This window comes from Myotis myotis, unplaced genomic scaffold (assembly GCF_014108235.1).
Source record: "Myotis myotis isolate mMyoMyo1 unplaced genomic scaffold, mMyoMyo1.p scaffold_m19_p_4, whole genome shotgun sequence".
Taxonomy (NCBI): domain Eukaryota; kingdom Metazoa; phylum Chordata; class Mammalia; order Chiroptera; family Vespertilionidae; genus Myotis; species Myotis myotis.
Genome location: NW_023416346.1, coordinates 7,188,049 through 7,212,889, shown reverse-complemented (window position 1 = coordinate 7,212,889; position 24,841 = coordinate 7,188,049). Strand labels below are relative to the sequence as shown.

At 44.9% G+C, this 24,841-nt stretch overlaps 1 protein-coding gene across 1 annotated transcript in view; it reads right to left on the bottom strand.

Annotated features, from left to right (window-relative positions):
* CCNB3 (cyclin B3) overlaps positions 1–24,498 on the bottom strand; it is a 71,873-nt gene extending 47,375 nt beyond the window's left edge. Inside the window, exons 1-4 of the mRNA XM_036305827.1 lie at positions 24,391–24,498; positions 20,470–20,535; positions 17,516–17,641; positions 15,727–15,813 (exon numbers count right to left, since the gene is read on the bottom strand). Coding sequence (XP_036161720.1) covers positions 15,727–15,813; positions 17,516–17,605 — 177 coding nt within the window. The 5' untranslated portion in view covers positions 17,606–17,641; positions 20,470–20,535; positions 24,391–24,498. The remainder of the gene's footprint in view (positions 1–15,726; positions 15,814–17,515; positions 17,642–20,469; positions 20,536–24,390) is intronic.
* Positions 24,499–24,841: the final 343 nt, after the last annotated feature.

Genomic DNA, 24,841 nt, shown 5'->3' with positions numbered 1-24,841 from the left:
GGCTGAGGGGGGTGGTTAAGGGCAATAGTTGTTTGGTGTAAGGTGTAAGAAAGCGATTCAATTTTTTAATTACTGGTTTGGCAGTATAGTGCATATGGCTGGCTATCAGTCCAGATATAAGGGATTATGTATTTTTGTCTTCCAAGAGCATCTCCTCCTGCTGAAAAAGGCATTTACCCCCCATTTAAGCAATCCTATCCTATATAATTTATCTATACTAATAAAAGGGTAATATGCTAATTAGACCGGTCAACTGGCCATGTTCCAGATGCCCGACTTCCTTCCGAACAAAGCCATGGTGGTGGGGGCTGAGGCAGAGGCAGTTAGGGGTGATCAGGCTGGCAGGGGAGGGCATTTGGGGGCGATATCAGGCCAGCAGGGGAGGGATGTTGGGGCAAGTTCAGGACAGTAGAGAGGGCCATTGGGGACGAAATTGGGTCAGCAGGGGAGGGCAGTTCGGGGCAAGATGAGGCTGGCAGCAAAGGGAAGTTAGGGGCAATCAGGCAGGCAGAGGAGGGCAGTTGGGGGCAAGATCAGACTGACAGGGGAGGAAAGTTGAGGGCGAGATCAGGCCAGAGGGGTGGGCAATTAGGGGCGAGATCAGGCCAGAGGTGTGGGCAGTTAGGGGCAAGATCAGGCCGGCGGGAGGGCAGTTGGGGGCAAGATCAGGCCAGCAGGAGAGGGCCGTTTGGAGCAAGATCAGGCCTGCAGGGGAGAGCAGTTGGGGGAGAGGTCAGGCTAGTAGGGAAGTACCATTGGGGGTGAGATCAGGCCAGCAGGGGAGAGCAGTTGGGGTGATCAGGCAGGCAGAGGCAGTTGGGAGTGAGATCAGGCTGGCAGGGGAGGGCAGTTAGGGGTGATCAGGCAGGCAGGCAGAGAGGTTAGGGGTGATCAGTCAGGCAGGCAGAGGGGTTAGGGCAGCCGTGGGCAAACTACAGCCCGCGGGCCGGATCCGGCCTGTTTGAAATGAATAAAACTAAAAAAAGAGAGAGACCGTACCCTTTTATGTAATGATGTTTACTTTGAATTTATATTAGTTCACACAAACACTCCATCCATGCTTTTGTTCCGGCCCTCCGGTCCAGTTTAAGAATCCATTGTGGCCCTCGTGTCAAAAAGTTTGCCCACCCCTGGGTTAGGGGCAATCGGGCAGGCAGGCAGAGGCAGTTGGGGGCCAATGAGGCAGGCAGGAAGGTGAGCGGTTAGGAGCCAGCAGTCCCAGATTGTGAGAAGGATGTCTGACCATCAGCAGTTGGACATTTTCCAAGGGGTCCCCGATTGGAGAGGGTGCATGCTGGGCTGAGTGAACCCCCTCATGCACGAATTTCATGCACCAGGCCACTAGTGTAACAATATTAGAATAGTAGGTGTGCCAGAAGAAGCAGAAAGGGAGAAAGGCACAGAGAAGGTGTTTGAAGAAATAATGGCAGAAAACTTCCCTAACTTGATAAAGGAAAAAGTCACACAAGTTCAGGAGGCACACAGAACCCCAAGCAAAAAGAATCCAAACAGGACCATGCCCAGACACATCATAATTAAAATGCCAAAAATTAAAGATAAAGAATGAATCTTAAATGCAGCAGTAGAAAATAAAACTGTTTCCTACAAAGGAGTTCCCATAAGGCTGACACCTGATTTCTCATCAGAAACTCCACAGGTCAGAAGGGCGTGGCATAAAGTACTCAAGGTAATGTAAAACAAGGATCTGAGACCAAGATTACTATATCCAACAAGGCTATCATTCAAAACAGACAGTCAAATAAAAAGCTTCCCAGATAAAAAGAGGCTAAAGGAGTACATCACCACCAAGCCAGCATTACAAGAAATGCTAAAGGAATTGCTGTAATAATAAGAAGAAACAGAGAGAGAAACCTAGCCATACAGAATTAAAATGACAATAAATAAGTATCTATCAATAATAACCCTAAATGTAAATGGAATAAATACTAAAATAAAAAGGCGTAGGGTAGCTGAATGGATTCAAAAACATGACCCAACTATATGCTGTCTACAAGAGACCCACCTCAAAACAAAAGACACACACAAGATGAGAGTGAAGGGATGGGAAAAAATTTTCCATGCAAATGGAAAAGAAAAGAAAAAGCTGGAGTAGCAATACTCATATCCAACAAAATAGACTTCAAAAGAAAGGCCATCACAAGAGACAACAAAGGTCACTACATAATACTAAAGGAATCAATCCAACAAGAGGATATAACCCTGGTAAACATATATGCACCCAACATAGGAGCACCTAAATATATAAAAAAAACTTCTAGAGGACTTTAACAGAGAGATCAACAACAATACAGTCATAGTAGGAGACTTCAACACCCCTCTGACTTCACCGGATAGATCTTCCGGACAAAAACTTAACAATGAAACAGAGACTCTAAAGGACACACTGGGTCAGACTTAATTGACATTTATAGAACATTTCATCCCAACACAGCAAAATATACATTCTTCTCAAGTGCACATGGATCATTCACAAAGATAGACCACATGTTAGGACACAAAACAAGTCTCTACAAGTTTAAAAATATTGAAATCATATCAAGCACCTTCTCAGATCACAGTGGAATGAAATTAGAAATCAACTACAGTAAAAACACCCCAAATCATTCAAATACATGGAGGCTAAATAGCATATTACTAAACAATGAATGGGTTACCAGTGAGATCAAGAAAAAAAAATCAGAAACTTCATGGAAACAAATGAAAATGAACACACAACAATGCAAAATCTCTGGGACACAGCAAAAGCAGTCCTGAGAGGGAAGTTCATAGCGGTATAGGCATACCTAAAAGACAAGAAAAATCAGCAATAAACTATTTAACCCTACAACTTAAAGAATTAGAAAGAGAACAACAAAAAAGCCCAGAGTAAGTAGAAGGAAGGAAATAATAAATATTAGAGCAGAAATAAATAACATAGAGACTACAAATACAATACAAAAAATCAATGAAAACAAGAGCTAGTTCTTGGAAAGAATAAACAAAATTGATGAACCATTAGCCAGACTCATCAAGAAATAAAGAGAGAGGACCCAAATAAATAAAAACAGAAACAAAAGTGGAGGAGTAACCACTGACACCACAGAAATACAAAGCACTGTAAGAAAATACTATGAACAACTACATGCCAACAAGCTGGACAATGTGGATGAAATAGACAAATTCCTAGAAAAAATATAATCTCCCAAAACTGAATCAGGAGGAATCAGAAACCCTGAATAGGCCAATAACAACTGATGAAATAAAAGCAGGAATCAAAAAAACTCCCACCAAACAAAAGCCCAGGTCCGGACAGCTTAACAGGGGAGTTTTAGCAAACATTCAAAGAACTAACCTATATTCCTCAAATTATTTCAGAAAACCCCAAGAGGAAGAAACATTTCCAAACTCTTTTTATGAGGCCAGAATTATCCTAATTCCAAAACCAGATAAAGACACTACAAAGAAAGAGAGTTAAAGGCCAATATCCCTGATGAACATAGATGCTAAAATCCTCAACAAAATATTAGCAAATGGCATCCAGCAATGTATTAAAAAGGTCATACACCATGATCAAGTGGGATTTATTCCAGGGATGCCAGGCTGGTACAATATTCGCAAATCAATAAACATGATACATCACATATACAAATTGAAGGACAAAAATCACATGATCACATCAATAGACACAGAAAAAGCTTTCAACATAATCCAACACCCATTTTGATAAAAATTCTCAGCAAGGTGGGAAGAGAGGGAGCATATCTCAACATGATAAAGGCCATATATGACAAACCTACAGCCAACATCATACTCAATGGGCAAAAAATAAAACTATTTCCCCAAAGAAGAGAACAAGTCAGGGATGCCCAGTTTCACCATTCCTGTTCAGCACAGTACTAGAAGTTCTAGCCATAGTAATCAGACAAGAAAAAGAAATAAAAAGCATCCAAGTTGGAAAAGACTATCATTATTCGCAGATTACATGATATTGTACATAGAAAACCCCAAAGACTCCATAAAAACCTACTAGACTTAATAAATTAATTCGGCAATGTAGCAGGATACAAAATTGATACCCAAAAATCTATGCCTTTTTTATAGACTAATAATGAACTCACAGAAAAAGAAACTAAAAAAAAAAAATCCCATTTACTATTGCACCAAAAAAATTAAGATACCTAGGAGTAAGCTTAACTAAGGAGGTAAAAGACCTGTACTCAGAAAACTATAGGACGTTGAAAAAAGAGATAGAGGAAGACATAAACAAATGTTAGAATATACCGTGTTCATAGACTGGTAGAATCAACATCATTAAAATGTCCATACTACCTAAAGCAATCTACAGATTCAATGCAATCCCCATTAAAATGCCAATGGCATACTTCAAAGACCTAGAACAAACTCTCCAAAAATTCATCTAGAATAAAAAAAAGACCCCAAATAGCTGCAGCAATCCTGAGAAAGAAGAACAAGGTAGGAGGGATTTCAATACCAGATATCAATCTATATTACAAAGCCACAGTTCTCAAAACTGTCTCATACTGGCACAAGAACAGACACATAAACCAATGGAACAGAACAGAGAACCCAGAAATTGACCCCAGCCATTATGCTCAATTAATATTTGACAAAGGAGGCAAGAACATACATACAATGGAGTCAAGACGGTCTCTTCAATAAATGGTGTTGGGAAAATTGGACAGATACATGCAAAAATATAAAACTAGACCACCAACTTATACCATACACAAAAATAAACTCAAAATGGATAAAGATCTTAAACATAAGGCAGGAAACCATAAATATCTTAGAAGAATCCATAGGCAGCAAAACATTAGACATATGTCGTAGCAATATCTTTACCAATACAGCTCCTAAGGCAATGGAAACTAAGGAGAAAATAAACAAATGGAGAAAATACATCAAAATAAAAAGCTTCTGCACAGCAAAAGAAACCATAAACAAAATAACAAGAAAGCCCACTGCATGGGAGAACATATTTGACAACGTTCTCTCCGATAAGGATTTAATCTCCAAACTTACTGGGAATTCATACAACTTAACAAAAGGAAGGTAAACAATCCAATCAAAAAATGGGCAAAATACCTAAATAGACACATACAAAAGGCCAAGAGACATATGAAAATATGCTTAAAGTCAGTAATCATCTGAGAGATGCAAATCAAAATGACAGTGAGGTACTATCTCACAACTGTCAGAATGGCTATCATCAACAAACGACAAGTGCTTACGGGGATGTGAAGAAAAATGAACCCTCTTGCACTGCTGGTGGGAATGCAGACTGGTGCAACCAATGTGGAAAACAGTATCGAGTTTCCTCAAAAACTTAAAACGAGAACTCCCATTTGACTCAGTCATCCCACTTCTAGGGATATACCCAAGAAATAAAGGATATATGCACCCCTATGTTCATAGCAGCACAATTTACAATAGCTAAGATTTGGAAACAGCCTAAGTGCCCATCAGCAGATGAGTGGATTAAAAACCTGTGGTACATCTATGCAATGGAATACTATGATGCTTTAAAAAAGAAGGAATTCTTACCATTCACAATGGCATGGATGGACACGGGAAGCATTATGCTAAGCGAAATAAGCCAATCCAAGAAAGATAAATATCACATGATCTCATTCATTTGTGAAATATAATGAACAACATAAACTGATGAACAAAAATAGATCCAGAAATAGAGAAGCATCCAACAGTCAAACCTCAGAGGGAAGGCAAGGGAGGTGAGGTGGGGTAAGAGATCAACCAAAGGACTTGTATGTATGCATATAAGCATAACCAATGGACACAGACATTAGGGGGATGAGGGCATGTGCTTGGGGAGGGAGTGGCCAGGAAGAGGTCAATGAGAGAAAAAGGAGACATATGTAATACTTTAAACAAACAAAAATAAATAAATAAAAAATAAAGTGGGCAAAGAGGGTCAAATATATGCTGATGAATAGAAACTATACTTTTGATGGTAAGTATGCTATAGTGTATACAGATATCAAATTATAATGTTGTATCTGAAAATTACATAATGTTATTAACCAATGTTATCTCAATAAAAGAAAAATATTTCTCTAAAAAAAAGTTTCATTCAGAAGAAACTTGATATCTGTGACAGGATCACTTTACATTTCTATTTAAATTTGTGTTAAATGTTGTTTAAATGAGTTATAATATGCTATACTTTTATTTGCTTTGATTTCAACCTGGAAAATATGATATAAAATAAAAGTACATTTTTACATTAAAAAAATAATACTTAAGCACAATAATGAATAATAAACCACTGAAAAATAGGAGTTAATAAGTCCATACCAATAATAAATAAGCAGGGAAGAAGGGAAGGCTCATGCTTGTAGTAGAATATCCAGGTCAGTGTAATAAATGGGGAGTGAGTGCTAGAGTTGGAAAAAATCATCATAAGATTGATTTAGGGAAATAAATCATCAATGGATGCTAAATCTAGGGGACATTTTTTATGAAGAGCATGTTATTTGCAGGCTCTTAAGAGTGTGTCCCACAGATTGCCTATTTGTTGCAAGAGGATAAAAAGAAACAGTAATTATATATTGGAGAAACCAGACAACAGCTTAACTCAGTGATCAAATTTAACATTACCAATGAGAGACAGATGGGCATTGTGTGTCTCCAGATGCGATAGCCTAAGAAGGACAGAACATCACCTACACAGCATTCTAGCCAAGAATGTATAACATCAATCTAATCACATGGAAACATCAGATAAACATAAAATGAGAAATGTTCTATTTTTAAAAGGGGGAGTTGGGTGGGACTATATTCTTCAAAAAGGGTACTGTCATAAAAAAGAAAACAAAGAAAGGCTATGGAAATGTTCCAAATTAAAAGAAGCTAGAGACATGACAAGCAAATGACCCTAGACTGAATCCTTTACTGGAGGAGGAAAAATGTTTATAATGTTGATCTTATAAAGTCAACTGGAAAAATCGGAATATAGACAATATATTACAATAGATTATAAAAATATTGTATCAATGTAATTTTATAAATTTGTTAATTGTACTGTGGTTTCTCCAAGAAAATATACACTAAAGTACTTGGGGATAAAGGACGATGATGGATGTAAGCAAATGCGATAAAGTCATGTGATACATGACTTTAGGTAAGACCTTATGTGTATTCTTTGTACTATTTTTTATTTTTGCAAATACGTATACTTGAAATTATTTCTAAATAAAATATTTTTAAAGTGGTACTTTTGTATCTTGAGATCAATAGGGAATTCTTTCTTAGGCACTCAAGTCATCCCCTCTGCTCTTCAAAGAGCTTGGCACAGTTTTCATTTTAACTTTACCTGAAGCTTTATTAACTCCTAATATATGCAATTGAGATTCAGAATTGAAAAATAAAGTACATTCTTGGCAGGAGAGAGGTGGAGACCCTAACCCAGCCGTGGGCAAACTATGGCCCACGGACCGGATCCGGCCCGTTTGAAATGAATAAAACTAAAAAAAAAAAACGACCGTACCCTTTTATGTAATGATGTTTACTTTGAATTTATATTAGTTCACACAAACACTCCATCCATGCTTTTGTTCCGGCCCTCCAGTCCAGTTTAAGAATCCATTGTGGCCCTCGAGTCAAAAAGTTTGCCCACCCCTGCAACCCCTAGGGTGACACTCTGTACCTGCCATATGTAAAGGTTTGAAGCACAGATATTTTCAGATCTAAGCTCAAGGAGACTTTTAACTGTACTTCCCCATAATTCTTTCACCACGACATAGGAAAATAGAGTTGAAAATCCTACTGACACAAAATCATTTAGGTAAATGTGGATATGGACCCTATCTCCTTGTCTACTGGCTTAAGATCAGCTCTTACATATCAGAATCCTTCCTATGCCAGAATGACAAAGGAGAGGGAAAGAAAAAAACTCAAAGCAGATTAACTAATTAAAACAGGTCAAAACTTTTGGCAGGCTAGGACTTCACTATAGTGAATAGTAAGGAGAAAACAGATATGGGTATAGAGAGCCCTATTAATACGTATAGAAAGAAGAAAATAATCATATAGGGAACCCCAAAATTCATAGAGAAAGGAGCCCTAAACCTTCAAATAGATGAGCTCAGACATTTGCAAGTGCCCAACCCTCGGAATGGCTTAAGTACATTGTAATAACGGGAGGTTCTCTGGAAAGCACCGGTGACCAAAGTGAATCCTCAGAACTTGAATGCAAAAATGGAAATGGGCTTTCTGGGAATCTGGAAAGCTAGACAGAGACAATACTGCTCAGGGATGTCTTTCTAATCCCACCCCCAATGCTGAATGAGGATGTGGCCTAGCAATGTTGAATTCAGTTAGAGTATCAGGAGGGTCCTGGATATCTGCATGTACTTACTATTAGTTTATTTGTGTTTATTCTTTATAAACTAGTGGCCCAGTGCACGAAATTCATGCACGGGGGAGGGGGTGTTCCTCAGCCCGGCCTGCACCCTCTCCAGTCTGGGACCCCTCGAAGGATGTCCTACTTCTGGTTTACAGGGATTTGGCCTAAACCGGCAGTCAGACATCCCTCTTGCAATCCGGGACTGCTGGCTCCTAACCGCTCACCTGCCTGCCTGCCTGCCTGATTGCCCCTAACCACTCAGCCTGCTGGCCTGCTCGCCCCCACCTTCCCTCCCCACTGGCCTGCTCGCCCCCAACGGCCCCCCTGCTGGCCTGCTCACTCCAAACTGCCACCTGCTGTCCTGATCACCTCCAACTGACCCCCACTGATGGCCTGCTTGCCCCCAACTGGCCCCCCTGTTGGTCTGCTTCAACAGCCCCACCCCCCACCAGCCTGATCACCCACAACTGCCCCTCTTGGCCTCTAACCACCTCTACCTCGGCCCCGCCACCATGGCTTTGTCTAGAAGAACGTCCAGAATGTCTCCCGGAAGGTCTCCCAGTCTAATTAGCATATTACCCTTTTATTAGTATACTAGGGGCCCGGTGCATGAAATTCATGCACTGGGGGGGTGTCCCTCAGCCCAGCCTGCCCCCTCTCACATACTGGGAGCCCTCAGGGGATGTCCTACTGACGGCTTAGGCCCATTCCCTGTTCCCCTTGGGGATAGGGCCTAAGCCGCAGTCTGGCCTCCCTTTGTGGGAGTTGACCAGGCTGATCAGGGGAAGGCACCAGCCCCATCACCCCGCTGCTGCAGCCACTGCCAGTCACTGCAGCCAGCAAGGTTTTTTCATCGACACGGACTCCAGTCCCTTCACCATGAAAAAATGACAACTTTCTTTAGGCATTTTCAAGATGTGTCTTTCATATAATAATTTCTTTATTATTTATTTTTATCCTCACCTGAGGATATGTTTCCATTGATTATTAGAGAATGTGGAAGAGAAAGGGAAAGACAGAGAGAAACATCAAAGTGAGAGGAACATTTTGATTGGTTGCCTCCTGCATGAGTCCTGATCTGGGCCCCAGCCAGGAAGGAGCCTGCAACCTAGGTACATGCCCTTGGTCAGAATTGAACTCAGACCCTGCCATCGGCAGGCCAAGGCATTATCCACTGAGTAAAACCGGCTAGGGCAGAATGACATTTCTTAGCCCTCCAGCAGTGGACCTTCGTTTTTTTTCGCCAGGAGCGTGGTGAAAAACCCTAGATCACCTTTTTGGATTCTTATTACCCAAGTTACTAAGAATATTACCAGTGGCATACAGGGAGCTTAACCAATGAGCTGTCGGAAAAGGTGTTTCCTCTGTAGTTCACACCAATCGCCGGCTTGCCCCCCCCACCCCCCAGGCCTGACGCCTCTGGCCCAGGTTTCAGGCCTAGGCAGGGGACCCCCATCTCCCATGGATCACCAGCTCCGCCCTCGCCCAGGCCTGATGCCTTGACCAGAGGCGTCAATCCCCAACACCCTCCGATCGCCAGATCGGCCCCTCACCCAGGCCTGATGCCTCAGCCAGAGGCGTCGACCCCCATCACCCTTCGATCACTAGATCGGCCCCTCGCCCAGGCCTGATGCCTCGGCCAGAGGCATCAGACCTGGGCAGGGGACCCCCAGACCCCTCCGATTGCCTGCTCCGCCCCCCGCCCAGGCCTGACGCCTCTGGCCCAGGCTTCAGGCCTGGGCAGGGGACCCCCATATTCCCCCGATCACCGGCTCCGCCCCCCCACCCAGGACTGATGCCTCTGGCTCAGGCGTCAGACCTGGGCAGGGGACCCCCAGACCCCTCGATTGCCAGCTCCGCCCCCCACACATGCCTGACGCCTGGGCCAGAGACATCGACCCCCATCACCCTCCGATCACAGGATCGGCCCCTTGCCCAGGCCTGACACCTCCGCCAGAGGTGTCAGGCCTGGGCAGGGGACCCCCATCTCCCTCCGATCACTAGATCAGCCCCTCACCCAGGATTGATGCCTCGGCTAGAGGCGTCAACCCCCATCACCCTCCAATCGCTGGATTGGCCCCTTGCCCAGGCCTGATGCCTCTGACAGAGGCGTCAGGCCTGGGCAGGGGACCCCCACCTCCCCCCGATCACCGGCTCTGTCCCCCGCCCAGGCCTGATGCCTCTGGCCCAGGCATCAGGCCTGGGCAGGGGACCCCCACCTTCCCCCCCATCACCGGCTCTGCCCTCGCCCAGGTCTGACGCCTCAGCCAGAGGTGATGACCCCCATCACCCTCCGATCGCCAAATGAGCCCCTTTCCCAGGCTTGACGCCTCCACCAGAGATGTCAGGCCTGGGCAGGGGACCCCCATCTCCCTCCGATCACTAGATCAGCCCCTCACCCAGGATTGATGCCTCGGCTAGAGGCGTCAACCCCCATCACCCTCCAATCGCTGGATTGCCCCCTTGCCCAGGCCTGATGCCTCTGACAGAGGCGTCAGGCCTGGGCAGGGGACCCCCACCTCCCCCCGATCACCGGCTCTGTCCCCCGCCCAGGCCTGATGCCTCTGGCCCAGGCATCAGGCCTGGGCAGGGGACCCCCATCTTCCCCCCCATCACCGGCTCTGCCCTCGCCCAGGCCTGACGCCTCAGCCAGAGGTGATGACCCCCATCACCCTCCGATCGCCAAATGAGCCCCTTTCCCAGGCTTGACGCCTCCACCAGAGGTGTCAGGCCTGGGCAGGGGACCCCCCAGACTCCTCCAATTGCCGGCTCAGCCCCCTTCCCAGGCCTGACGCCTCTGGACCAGGCTTCAGGCCTGGGGTCCTGCTGGGGTTCCTGGCCAGCCTTGGTGAGGGGCTGATGGCTGTTTGCAGGCTAGCCACACCCCCTTCAGGGTGGGGGCCCCCACTGGGATGCCTGGACAGCCTGGGTGAGGGGCTGAGGGCCGTGTTCAGGCTGACCACACTCCCTTCAGCATGAGGGGTCCCACTGGGGTGCCTGGCCAGCCTTGGTGAAGGGCTGTGGGCTGTTTGCAGGCTGGGCACGGCCTCCAGCCTCCCAAGCTCCCAGTGGAGGCTGGCTGGAAGCAGGTATCTGGGATTTATTTATCTTCTATAATTGAAACTTTGTAGCTTTGAGCAGAGCCCAGGGCCGGCCAGGGCAAGCGGGAAGCTTGGCTTCCTCCATAGCCAAGGGGCAACCCAAGCCTCCTGCTCGCTCCAGCTCCGTGGCCACTGCCATCTTAGTTGGGTTAATTTGCATACTCGCTCCTGATTGACTGCTGGGCATGGCTTGTGGGTGCAGCAAAGTGGTGGAGTGATGGTTAATTTCATGTTTCTCTTTTATTAGTGTAGATAGCTATCCTATCTAATAATAGAGAAACATGGTAATTAACCATAACTTCGCTACCCTTCCCATTGACTAATCAGTGAGATATGCAAATTAACTGCCAACCAAGATGGCGGCCAGCAGCCAGGCCCCTGAAGCGAACAGGAGGCTTGCTTGCTCCAGTGACAGAGGAAGCCAATGTTCCCCGCCTGCCGCTGCTGGGCTCTGAGCTGCTCTCTAAGAAACACTGTTGCAAATATAGAAGGTAAACAATCCCCAGAAACCTGCTTTCAGTCAGCCAGGATCTCAGAGCTAGAGTCGTAACAAAGTTTCAAATACAGAAGGTAAACAAAGCCCAGAAACCTGCTTTCAGCAACCGAGGTCTCAGAGCTGAAGCCGAGCCTCAGAGTTAAAGCCGGCTTTCAGCTCCAGTGTCAGGCATAGAAGGTAAATAAATCCCAGAATAAAAAAAAAAAGTAAAAAAGGAGAGGTTGGGAGCTTCAGTCACCCGCCAGCCTGAAAATGGCTCTCAGCCCCTCACCCAGTCTGGCCAGGCACCCCAGTGGGGACCCCCACCCTGAAGGGGGTGTGACTAGCTGTGAACAGCCATCATCCCCTCATCCAGGCTGGCCAGGCACCCAAGCGGGACCCCCACCCTGATCCGGGACACCCTTCAAGGCAAACCAGCTGGCCCCCACCTGTGCACCAGGCCTCTATCCTATATAGTAAAAGGGTAATATGCCTCCCAGCACTGGGATCAGCAGAGCCGCAAGGCCTCCCGAACCTGGGATCAGCGGAGTCGCGAGGCCTCCTGGCACCGGGATCAGCAGAGCAGCGAGGCCTCACTGCCCCTGTGTCAAGCAGAGCCGCAAGGCCTCCCAGCACTGGGATCAGCGGAGCAGCGATGCCTCCCAGCACCGGGATCAGTGGAGCTGCAAGGCCTCTGGCCCCTGGAGCAGCGTGATGGGGGCAGCGCCCAAACCCCCTGATCGCCCTGCGGCTCTGTGTGTGAGAAGGGGCGGGGCCACAACCTCCCTATCTGCCCTGCTCTGTTCATGACAGGGGAAGGCGCCCCAAACCCCTGATCTGCCCTGCTCTGTACCTGATAGGGGGGAGCTCCCCAGCCCCCTGATCGGCCCTGCTCTGTGTGTGACAGGGTGCGGTGCCCCAACTCCCCCATGGGCCCTGCTCTGTGTGTGACAGGGGGTGGCACTGCAACCTCCCCATCGACCCTGCCTTGAGTGTGACAGGGGGCGGCGCCCCAACCTCCCAATTGGCCCTACCCTGAGCATGACTGAGGGTGGCATCGCAACCTCCTGATCTGCCCGGCTCTGTGCATGACAGGGGGCGGTGCCCCAACTCCCCAATCAGCCTTGCTCTGAGCCCGACCAGGGGCTGCGGGGCAGGCACCTAGGGATTGGGCCTGCCCTCTGCCACCCGGGAGTGGGCCTAAGCCAGCAGGTCGTTATCTCCCGAGGGGTCCCAGACTGTGAGAGAGCACAAGTGGGGCTGAGGGATACCCCCCCCCGCCAGTGCACAAATTTTGTGCACCGGGCCTCTAGTTTCTGTATAAACTTAATGAGATAGGACTGAGACATGGCAAACAAGTTTCTCACATGCTGAGACCTTGCTTTTCATACACTGTCACCACACTCCCATAACAGATTCTGTAGGCCAAGGGAATCTTCACCAAGATGAGCTGCACCTGCTCCTCGTGTGTGTGGCTTAGTTCAGCCAAGTTTCTAGATCCATCCTATACACTAAAGAGGGAATATGCAAATTGGCTGTCACTCTGCCACAAAGATGGCGGCACCCACAGCGGAGGCGGGGTTTCCATACACAAGATGGCTGCACCCACAGCAAAGGCCGAATTCCCGTAACGAGCCTTAACGAGCAATCAGCAGGGACCTGTGGCTGCGCTCCCCTCCTTCCCCTGTGGGGCTTGACAGGGGACCTCAGGCCACACACCCCACCCTGGCACCAGGCCAGGGGACCTCAAGCTATGCCCCCCACCCAGCAGGGCTTGACAGGGGACCTCAGGCCATGCCCCCCACCCTGGTGCCAGGCTGGGGGACCTCAGGCTGTACCCCCCACCTGGCAGGGCTTGACAGGGGACCTTAGGCCACACACCCCCACCCGACAGAGCTTGACGGGGTACCTCAGGCCATGCTCCCCACCCCAGTGCCAGGCTGGGGACCTCAGGCTGTACCCCCCACCCAGCAGGGCTTGATGGGGGACCTCAGGCCACGCCCCCACCCAGCAGGGCTTGACAGGGCACCTCAGGCCATGCCCCCTGCCCTGGTGCCAGGCCGGGGGACCTCAGGTCATGCCCCCCACCTGGCAGGGCTTGACGGGGGACCTCAGGCCATGCACCCCACCCGGCGGGGCTTGATAGGGGATCTCAGACTGCATCCCCCACCCAGCAGGGCTTGACGGGAGACCTCAAGGCAAGTCCCTGGCCTGGGCTGGAGGACCTCAGGCTGCACCCTCCACCCCAGTGCCAGGCCAGGGGCCCTGAGGCTGCACCCCCCCGCCCAAGTGGGGCTTGACAAGGGTGGGACTGGCCTGGTTTGGATCTAGCCCAATGGGGGGGGGCACAGCCGGGTCTGGGTCTCGTGCGATTTTGAGGCACACATGGATGGGCGGGGACTTGACTCTGGGTCCTGTGGTGTGCCCCAGATTCTGACAGGAGGAAGATTTTCATATACATTTTACTAATTTTCTTTCATCTCTGACACTTCTATTATAGAGAAAGGGCAAATAGCAAAGTTAAAATATTTCCTCTAATTAATCCCCTTTTAATGTGCATGAATTTCGTGCACTGGACCACTAGTGGTTAAATAAGTCAGGAAATAAACCTAACCCCACAGGTCTGTATGGAAGGGGTCTCTTTAAACCTTTCTATAGTAAATCTGAAATTAGGCAGAAAGCTATAACTTTAATCATATATGTTGTAATCTCTATGGGGAAGAGACTGTATTAGCACAAAGGTGGTCACATAGCATCTAAAGAGCAGAGATCCAAAGGGGAGAACTTTATCAGTGTTTACCCAATCCTAGCCAAGAGGGTAAATATTATCTAGTAGAGACAAGTATTCAGGTAGCCACAGAAGAGCACTTTATTATAGATGGCAAGAACAGTTCATCAGGTTCTCTGTATCACAGCTGAAACAGACTTCAAAATAAACATTGGACAAGTCCTCATTTGTAAAGTGGAGATAATGATAGCATCTACCTCAAAGGCTTATATGAGGATCAAGTTGATATGCAAAAAGTGCTTAGAATAGTGTCTGGCAGATGGTAAGCACTCAGTAGGCATCAGTTACTATTATCTAAGACCAAAGATTACTTTTAGCCCAATTCTATATTCAATTAGTAACATTCCATTAATTCTGAGTTTTGCTGGTACTTACATAATACCAGAAGGGAGTAACTTGGAAGTGAACTTAAGAATTCTAGTCAAAATTGAGTTCCAAGAGCTCCATAGTTGAAGACCAGATCATGGAGCTGTGGTGCCCACAGGGAGCATTTTTTATTATCACTATGACTGGGCTGCTACTGGAACTTAAATCCTGGGGTCCAGGGATGTTGCCTGAGGTCATTCCTACACAACAACAACAAAAATGTCCTGCCCCAATTGCCCATAGTGCTTGAGTTGATAAACATTGCCCTAGACTACAATGAATGCATCAAAGTACTTACCTCCAAGGCATAGGCAATCTGTTGACCAACTTCTGGACTTTATATAAATGTACAATCCCATAGTTCTCATATTTATCTACAATTTCATATATAATAATCATTCTATCAAGAGAACTCCACCAATTAATTCAGATGCATGTGCCAGCAGAGGAGCCCCTCCAGTTTCTGAAATTGGGTCACTGACTCCAAATAAAATCAAATCTCTACATTCCAGAAAGGGTCATAGTCTGGTCAACTGGAAAGGTCCTTCAAGGAAGAGGTTGTCTAAACGTTATGCAACATCACAGCAGAGGATTGGATTAGCATACTCACATTGGTGAGATCGTCCAAAGCTGATCTCTTTTTGAGCAGTTCCGGAGATGAAGATGGAGATATCACTGCTTGGTAATCCTCACCTCTCTAAAAAAGTAAAAGAGGTAAATGAGTATACCCAACTGTGAACAGTCTTTTTCAGGGTCGTCTCTGGGGCTCAGAAGGAAACTCCAGAATCTCCAAGCAACTGCAGTTTATAATATAAACTCTAATAAACTACAACAAAAGGACATTTTGACACTCACTGCTGCTTAGAGAATCACTGAAAGAGGTAATCATTGATGATAGGGACAAGGCTGCAATGAGACAAGATGACCATCAGTGTAACTCAGAGTTAGGTGGATGAATGGATAACAAAACAAGACCCTTACATATGCTGTCTACAAGAGACTCACTTTAGCCCTGGCCAGTGTTGGTCAGTGGTTAGAGTGTTAGTCCATGAAACAAAGGGTCCCAGGTTCAATTCCTGGTCAAGGACATGTACCTGGGTTGCAGGTTCAATCCCTGGCCCAGGTTGGGATGCATACAAAAGGCAACCAATCAATTGTCTCTCTCTCACGTCGATGTTCCTCTCTCTCTCTCTCTCTCTCTCTCTCTCTCTCTCTCTCTCTCTCCCCTCCCTCTTTCCCTCCTTTCCACTCTCTCTAAATATCAATGGAAAAATATCCTCAGATGAGGATTAACGAAAAAAGACCAATCTAATACAGTAGAGTAATCCTGAAAGAGCTGAGAAGAATTACTTCTGTTTTCTAATTGATTAAGCTAAGAAATAAGTAAACCATTAGTTTTTTAATCTAGCTCACAATAAATAATCCTAGTGGAAATAATTAGCAAAAAAATATTATTTTTTCACATTAGCTAAGAAATCAACTGTTAATCTGTTTTCTAATTCCTACTTAATATTACTGGTAGAAATAATCAGCCCCAAATAAAATTCACAGGTAAAACTAAACTCAATAAAAATTTAGATTTAAAAAATGTGCCCAAGAAAGTTGCATTTGGAAAAATAACTACCACAAAAGAAAACTTACAATGGCAAAATCTAAACAAGAAAATCCGATATAGACAAAAATCTGATAAATGTAGCAAATAGTTCTTGCCAATTTATACAGGAAAAAATATTTCTCCCCTACATGAAAATCATTTTATTAAAATGAAAATGATTAGAAAATGTATAACTGTACTGAAAGGAAAGTAATCAAGGAAAGAAATTGGCCTAATGATATTTATTCTAGGAAATACTCTCTTAATGACAATTCATTAGTGTTAGTAAAATTCTTATTAAAATATGTATGATGATAAATGAACACAGAACAGCTCAGGACCGGAATGACTATGTCAAACTACCCCCAAGGTCAAAACAGCAGAATCAAAATGAACCCATTCTTCTAATTAAATAGCTATAAAAATCATGATAATACATTTGTTGACCTAATCTTCATAGTCTCCCCAGGATTTACCAAGCAACCTCCTGGAAAGGTGCTTTGAGCAACTTAGGCAAAGTAGGAGTATGGATATGATCATTAACGAGAGGTGAATGTTCTTTGCTTTGGAAGATTGAGGAGGGTAGCCTTCATTTCAGCCATGCATTTATGGGAAAGAAAAGTTCATATTTTCTCCCCAAATTCTAATTTGCTGATCTTCTGCAACTACAGGGGCTCTTACTCCTTGCCCTCCTTCTCAAATAAAACCACACATAATCTGAAAGACTTAGGGGTGAGGATAGGGACCAAGCCAACACAGGAAGGGGCTACTTGAGACACTATTAGGAGAAACAGCTTGCTCTAACCTTTTCAGATTGGCCATGATCACGGGGCACAATCTTGTTGGACTGAGATTTCTTAGACTCATTTTTGTCGCTTCCCGGTGGTGGTGGCATCTCTTACAGATTCAGCAGTGTCTATCCAAGGCAGAGCTGCAATCATAAAGGGTCTCTTTAAAATACTATTCACCAGAAACATCACAGAATTATCTGGAGACTTTTGAGAAAACCCAGTCTCTCTATAGCATCCCCAGGAGGAAACAGACTTTGAGTTAGGCAGATCTTGTTTCTACCACAGTTAACCTTGGGTAAGTGACTGAAACTCCCTGGGATCCAGATATCCATCTATAAAATGGGGATAAGTATACCTACCTCTGCAGGACACTGTTCAAATTAAATTAGATACTCTATGTAAAAAGCCCAGCGTAATGCCTGCCATCATCTGTGGGCACTGAAATTATGGCCTAGCCCCAAGTTTAAGTCTAGGAACATTGGGAACAAGTTATGTGATTTACACTGAAGACAATAAAAAATGTGACAGGTCATATAGTATGGAGGCTAGCTGGTAAGAATAATGTTCTTTAAAGGGCATGGGATCCTGGCCATGGAAATTATAATATGTTACAAAGAAGACACAAGAATGCACTGCACACACACATATGCACAATAGGCCAGAGAGTACTCAAAGGTTGCAATCAAGCAGAAGAAATTGTAATACAGTTCTAGACACCTGATAGGAACATTTAAAAATAAAAAAATGAGATAATAGCAAAAGAAAGTAATGTATTGGAAAATCATTTGACATAACAATTTAACAGTTATTACAACCCTTAGAAGAATCCTACCTTCACCTCATCTCAGTAGAAAACCCCATTCTAATTTCTTTTTTAAAAATATTTATTGTTGAAAGTATTACATAGGCCCTCCTTTTCCCATAGAACCTCTTCCAGCCTGCTACCATCCCCCTTCTTCCCCCAGGCCATTCTATATTTCTTAAGGTTCTTGTAGTTTCTGAGTCTCAATAGTTAGATACACTTATGTGTCTTACAAGCAAATACATTATTAGGAGGAATTATTTTTTGGATACACAAGAAACCCTTCCCACTCAGATACAACTGACCTTTCAACCCTACTCACATTCAATCTCCAAGTTCAACTGCATTTGACAAACAACAGGCTTCCCTAAGAAAGACCCTAAAGGGACTACAACAAACGTCCCACTATGTACCAGATATTTCAGGCAATAAAGATACAAACACAAATCACGGATCTTATCCTAGAAGTATTCACAAACATAGCTCTAACAGTAACATAAAAATGTGACAAATGGGAAAGCAGGGCAGGGCCGTGGCAGAGAGAGGCTGGGAGGAAGATGTGGCCTGACTCTGCCACCTCCTCCACCACCTGCAGCCAACTCCCCTCCCTGCAGCTGCCAGGGCATACTTTCAGGTCTCCTGGCACCCATCAGTCAGAGGATTCGGCCCCCTGACCCCTCAGACCAATGGGCAGCCAGCCCTCACACTCTCTAAAATAACCAGCTCGCCCCTTACCTAGTACAGAGCCCTGGTGTGGTTGACCCCCTGCACAGGCCTAAGCTAGGATGCACCACTATGCAGCAGCAGCCTACCCATCAGCCTATGCCCCAGTGAACATAGCTTTTCCCCAGCAGCCTTCAGCCCTGCCCCAGCAGCAAAAAGAAGGCCCGAAGACTATAACCTCTTCATCTATCACCTGCCTCAGGAGTTTGGTGATGCAGAACTCATATAGACTTCCCTGTACTTTGGAGTTGTAGTCTCTGTCAAAGTCTTTGTGGATCAAGCCCCAACCAGAGCAAGTGTTTTGGGTTTGTTAGCTTTGACAATCCAACCAGTGCCCAGATAGCTATTCAGGCCATGAATGACTTTCAAATTGCCATGAAGAGGCTCAAGGTACAGCTAAAGAGGCCCAAGGATGTCAACAAGCCTTACTGATCTGCTCTCAGTGACCACCCACAGAAAGATTAAGAAGAGTTAGAAGAAAGGAGAGGAAAAGATCAGAAGCGCTTAAGCAGCCCTTCCTGAAGCAGCAGCTGGGGATGGAGGTGGACTGGACCCAAGGCCAGTGTCTGGGGCTCAGATCACTTTAAGGATTGTCTTCATCAAGTGGGTTGTTCTATGCTTGTGGCATAAAGCTCAGGTTGGCAAGGCAGCTGGGGCTGGCTGAAGATGGACTGTGGAAGGGAACCAGCAGAGGGCCTTGGGGTTGCTAAGGGCTTCCTGGCAAGGGAAGCCCAGATTTACTTAGTTCAAAATCATATCATTCCTCAGAGTTTAGGAACCAAAAAACTATTTTTTTTTAAAGAATATGTAAAAGAATATATAATTTTCAAAACAAGAAACACAAAAGACAGTATAGAATCTCATAAAAGCTGCCTTTAAATATCCCTAGGAGACAGGGTGAAGGGGATCTTTAAAAGACCCAGCCTACTTAAAGGGAGGCTGTGGAAAGATTGTTCTGTGTCTCATATTCTCTTAAACCAGTGGTTCTCAACCTTAGGTGCACATTAGAATCACCTGGGAATCTTTTTAAAATCCTGATTTCTGGAATGAGGCCCAGAAATCAGGATTTTAAAAAGATTCCCAGGTGATTCTAATGTGCAGCCAAAGTTGAGAACCACTGTCTTAAACCATCTCCCCACCCCGCCTTTTTGAAATAATTAAAGATTTGAGGTCTAGGCTCAGATGCAGGTAACAAGAGAGTTATGGAAGCAGTGAATCCACAATACCCAAACACAGAGAGCATCACTGAAGAGGCCTCAGGAGGAACTCTGGCCTGCCCTGGCCTTTGCCACTAAGAGTAGGAACCTGCCTTTCTTTCCTGACACTGCTTCCCTAGGCTGAAAGAAAAAGGGAGTTTTGGTCACCCTAGCTTTTACCTTTCCCTTCCATATAGGCAGAGGCCCTGCCTTTGGCTGAGTGGAGACACCTCCTGTTTGCCCTTACCTTGAGCCAGCTCCAGTGTCCCCTTGCTCCGGGTCACCTTCTGCTTCTAAGTCTAAGTTTGCCCACCTGTAAAGTAGATTCAGGATTATAGAGGGCTGTGACAACAGGTTTGGAAGGTTTGCTGCTGTATATACTGCCATTGAGAAGGAAATAATTTTTAATATAGCTTCAGAATTTACAGGTCCCTCTTTACCCAGGACCTGGGAGAGTAGATGTTTTGCCAACATACTTCTTCATTCCTTTAAAAAGTACATCTTTCTTATGCAAAAAAGTGACAAATTATTTTTAAAGGTAGATACAAAGTACTAGAGAAACATAATGGAAATATAGAAGAGGTTATATATGATCTGGACATTCCCAAGTAAACTGGAGGGCTTTCCAGTTTTCCAAAGAAAGCCTGAGCCCAGGCAGAGACTTGAACATGCAGAGAACAGAAGGTTCCAGGTATATCCAGGTTGTCTGAGTTCAAAGTAAAAAGAATGTGCTGGGGAGGAGTTATAAAGGGGTTGAAAGCTAGGCTGGGGGTAGGCTGGTAACAGTAGTCTGCAGCTTGAGGGGAAGATTTAAGAAAGGAGAAAGGATTTGGGTTTTGCTTTGGATGGAGAAGTATTACACATTTTGTTGATGAAGAAAAGTCAGTAAAAGTATGTGCCTTCACAGTTACTACATCAGTTGATTCTCACAACAAAACTGTTTCCATTTTATAGTTCCAAATGAGTTACATGACTTACTATACAGGACAAACTATTAAACCGTATACATCACCCAGCTCTTTCCAGGGCTCTTTCTAAAAAAACATAAAATCTCTCTGATCACAGAAAAAAAAAGACATTTCAGAACAGTCCATGGTCCAAAACGAAAGGCCCTAGTATAGTAGAGAGAGGAGGTAGAATTAGCAAAGGATTTTTTTAAAAGAAGCAATTGGACTTCTTAACCAGCATCTTTGAGCCTCAACTTCCTCTTTTGCAAAAAGATACACTTGCAGAGGTATTCTGTGGTGCCAATGTAAACTTTTTTTAAAATATATTTTATTGATTTTTACAGAGAGGAAGGGAGAGAGATAGTTAGAAACATCGATGAGAGAGAAACATCAATCAGCTGCCTCCTTCACACTCCCTACTGGGGATGTGCCTGCAACCAAGGTACATGCCCTTGACCGGATTCAAACTTGGGACCCTTCAGTCCGAAGGCCGATGCTCTATCCACTGAGCCAAACTGGTTAGGGCCAAATGTAAATTTTTACATGAAAGCCTAAGCATGGCAGGCACTCAGAATAAATGGTGGGTATTACTCTTCTCTTCCTCCAAATTGAAAACTATTTTCCATCTCATCCTCAAAACTCGGCCAAGCAACAATAAAGCTAAATTGGGTGCACCTACCCCTAACTGCACTCTATGAAAACCACTTACACCACTATTATTATTCACACCTCATACAATTTTTTTATGGATGACTAAAAACTCATGTTCTGAAACATTCACCTTTCAAAGGAAAAGAAAAAATATCAGATTGAAGTAAAAAAAAAAAAGGCTAAAAATTTTTCAGCTGAGAGTGTCATAGATTTAATTAAACCTCAGAGAAAACAAGGTTATTCATACGATGGTCATGCACCACCTTCACTATCCTGAACAATAATCACTTGCTTTGGGAGACACACACACTGACTTAAGTAGCTAGTTTTCCTGCTACTGGGAGAGGGGAATGGCACCACTAAAAACATGCTTTCATAAAAGGACACTCTGCAAAAACACTCTAGACTCCTACCACCTACAAAATGCTGAGCCTTACTTGGACAAGAAACTTAGAATCCTTTCCAGTGTCCAGACTCTCCATGTCCCCTACATGTTGAAGACCTCATTGAGAATCCCAGAGCAGTGCTGAAACCCACACGAGGGCAAATTGGCTCAACCGAAGGACTTGTATACATGTATATAAGCCATACCAATGGACATGGACAACAGGGGGATGGGAGCATGAATTTGTGGGGGGGGGAGGTTGGGGGTTAATGGGGGTGATGAGGACACATTTGTAATACCTTAACTAAAAAAAAAAAAAAAAAAAAGCCCAATTGTTCAGACTCCAGAACTGTAGATCAAGACAGTCTACAGCAGTGGTTCTCAACCTGTGGGTCGCGACCCCTTTGGGGGTTGAACAACCCTTTCACAGGAGTCGCCTAAGACCATCGGAAAACACATATATAATTACATTATGATTCATAACAGTAGCAAAATTACAGTTATGAAGTAGCAACGAAAATAATTTTATGGTTGGGGGTCACCACAATATGAGGAACTGTATTAAAGGGTTGCGGCATTAGGAAGGTTGAGAACCACTGGTCTACAGGAAACAGTAGCAACTTTGTTTTATATATAAAGGCAGGTTACAGACAGCAAGACATTGGGGAGAGTAAGGGGTATGGTGTCTGTCAATGAAAGCAGCACTGGGTAGGGAAGTATCTTAGGATCTAGTTCTAACACTGTAGGTAGCTGGCTAGGTGACACTAGGCAAGTCCCTCTTCCCTCTGTAGACTTCATTTCTCCAGCTAATAAAATGAGGCAATGGGACCAAAGCCTCCATGTTATTCATACAGTGGTAAATGGACCAGCATCATTTGCCACACGTGGGAGCTTTTAGCCATTTAAAATCTTAGGCCCCAAGCTAGGCCTTACCAAATAGGCACAGGCAAGTTAACAATATCCCCAGGTGATTTGTATGCACTTTAAAGTTTAAGAAGCATGGTTCTAAGGCACCTTCGACATCTGGCCTTCTAGGACTCTAATCACATAGCAGAGAGCAATGGGCAAGCCAGAGTTGAAGGGTTAGAAGCAGAGATAGAAGAATGGAGATGTGAGAAGTTTAACAAGGGGGAAAGGACACGTTTCCATTAACCTGTAGTTCAAAACACATCCCTCAAATAGCATTCTCTGACTTAAATGCGTTGTCTTGTTGCTGAAATTGATCCTTCATACTTTCACTTGTAAAAAGACATTTTGTATATGTACTCTGATTCAGGCATGTGTACTGGACGCTCCATCTAAATGATGGGACCTAGTCTCATTTACTTTATCATTTCACCCTCTAATACACACTCCCTGCCCAACCTCATATGGGGCTCACTTCACAACGGCTGACTGGCAAGAGAAGACAGCGTGTAACAAGGGGCACTCCATGGCCAATACCGGACATTCATGCGGGCAGTACAAAACCAAAGGCTCCTACCTCACATTGAAATTGGGGGCATAACAGGAAAGACCATAGACACACTTCTAGACCAGGAGCAGCCCCGATAAATGAATGGAGCACCAAGTCGTAGCGACCGGGTGTGGGTCTCAGCCTGGCCTGAGTTCCCTCCAATCCATCTGCTAGCAGTGAATTTTTAAAATTACAGTCCTAGAGAAACTGTAGTGGTGATTTGCCAACAAGGACCAATCTGCGTGCAGAGTTGTGACATAGGCTTGGCCCAGCAAGGAGGGGTGGACTGGGAGAGTAATTGATTGAACTCCTTGTCAAATTGACTACATTGGGGCTTGGTTTCCCATACAATTGGTTGGAATAGGCTGGTTTGACAAGTGAAGTACTGGGTCTCTTTAAAGAGGCATTTTATTTAAATAACCCTGCTGGAGGAAGGGGAGAGCAACTGTACAACTTAGGTTCAGACCAGTTAAGAACTCTTTGTAGAATCAAACATTAACTCCTGCTGGCTTCACAAGTGGCCTTGTGATGGGAAGCAGGGTAGAAATTATTGCCCCTATTTTATGGGTAAGTCCCCAAAGTGCAGAGAGCTATTAATAGTAGTAGCTAACATTAATTCAGCGCAATAATTGCCAAAACAAGGTGAAAATACAACTGCTAAAGATTTCAGAGGACACATGTTGTTTAGCACGCCATTATTTCCAACCCAGTCACTGTTGTCATACTCACCCCAGCATCACCAATAGTGATTAGTGAGTGTATTAGGTACATACGCCACTTGTTAGGGTCTATACAGAGAGTTAGACAAATACTTCTTCCTTTGAACCTAACACACCTTTATGATGGGACAATTAAGAAAATATTACATTAATATTATATGTATATTATCTGCATTATAAATATAATACTAAGTATTAAGTCAATAAATATTACAGACTTAAAAATGCAATTTTTAGGATGGAGGGTGATTATATGGGGGGCGAGGGGAATCACCAAATTCCCTTTTGAGGAATGCTTGGCAAAATGGATTTTTGTATGGGGTGATCTTGTACCGTATGGAAACGTTTTCCAAGCAGCTGCGACCTCCTAGTGGCCACATGAACTCATTACCCCCATTTACCATCTAACTTTGAGAGCAACAGGCACAGAAGGGCTAACTAAGCCTGACTGACATCCCCAC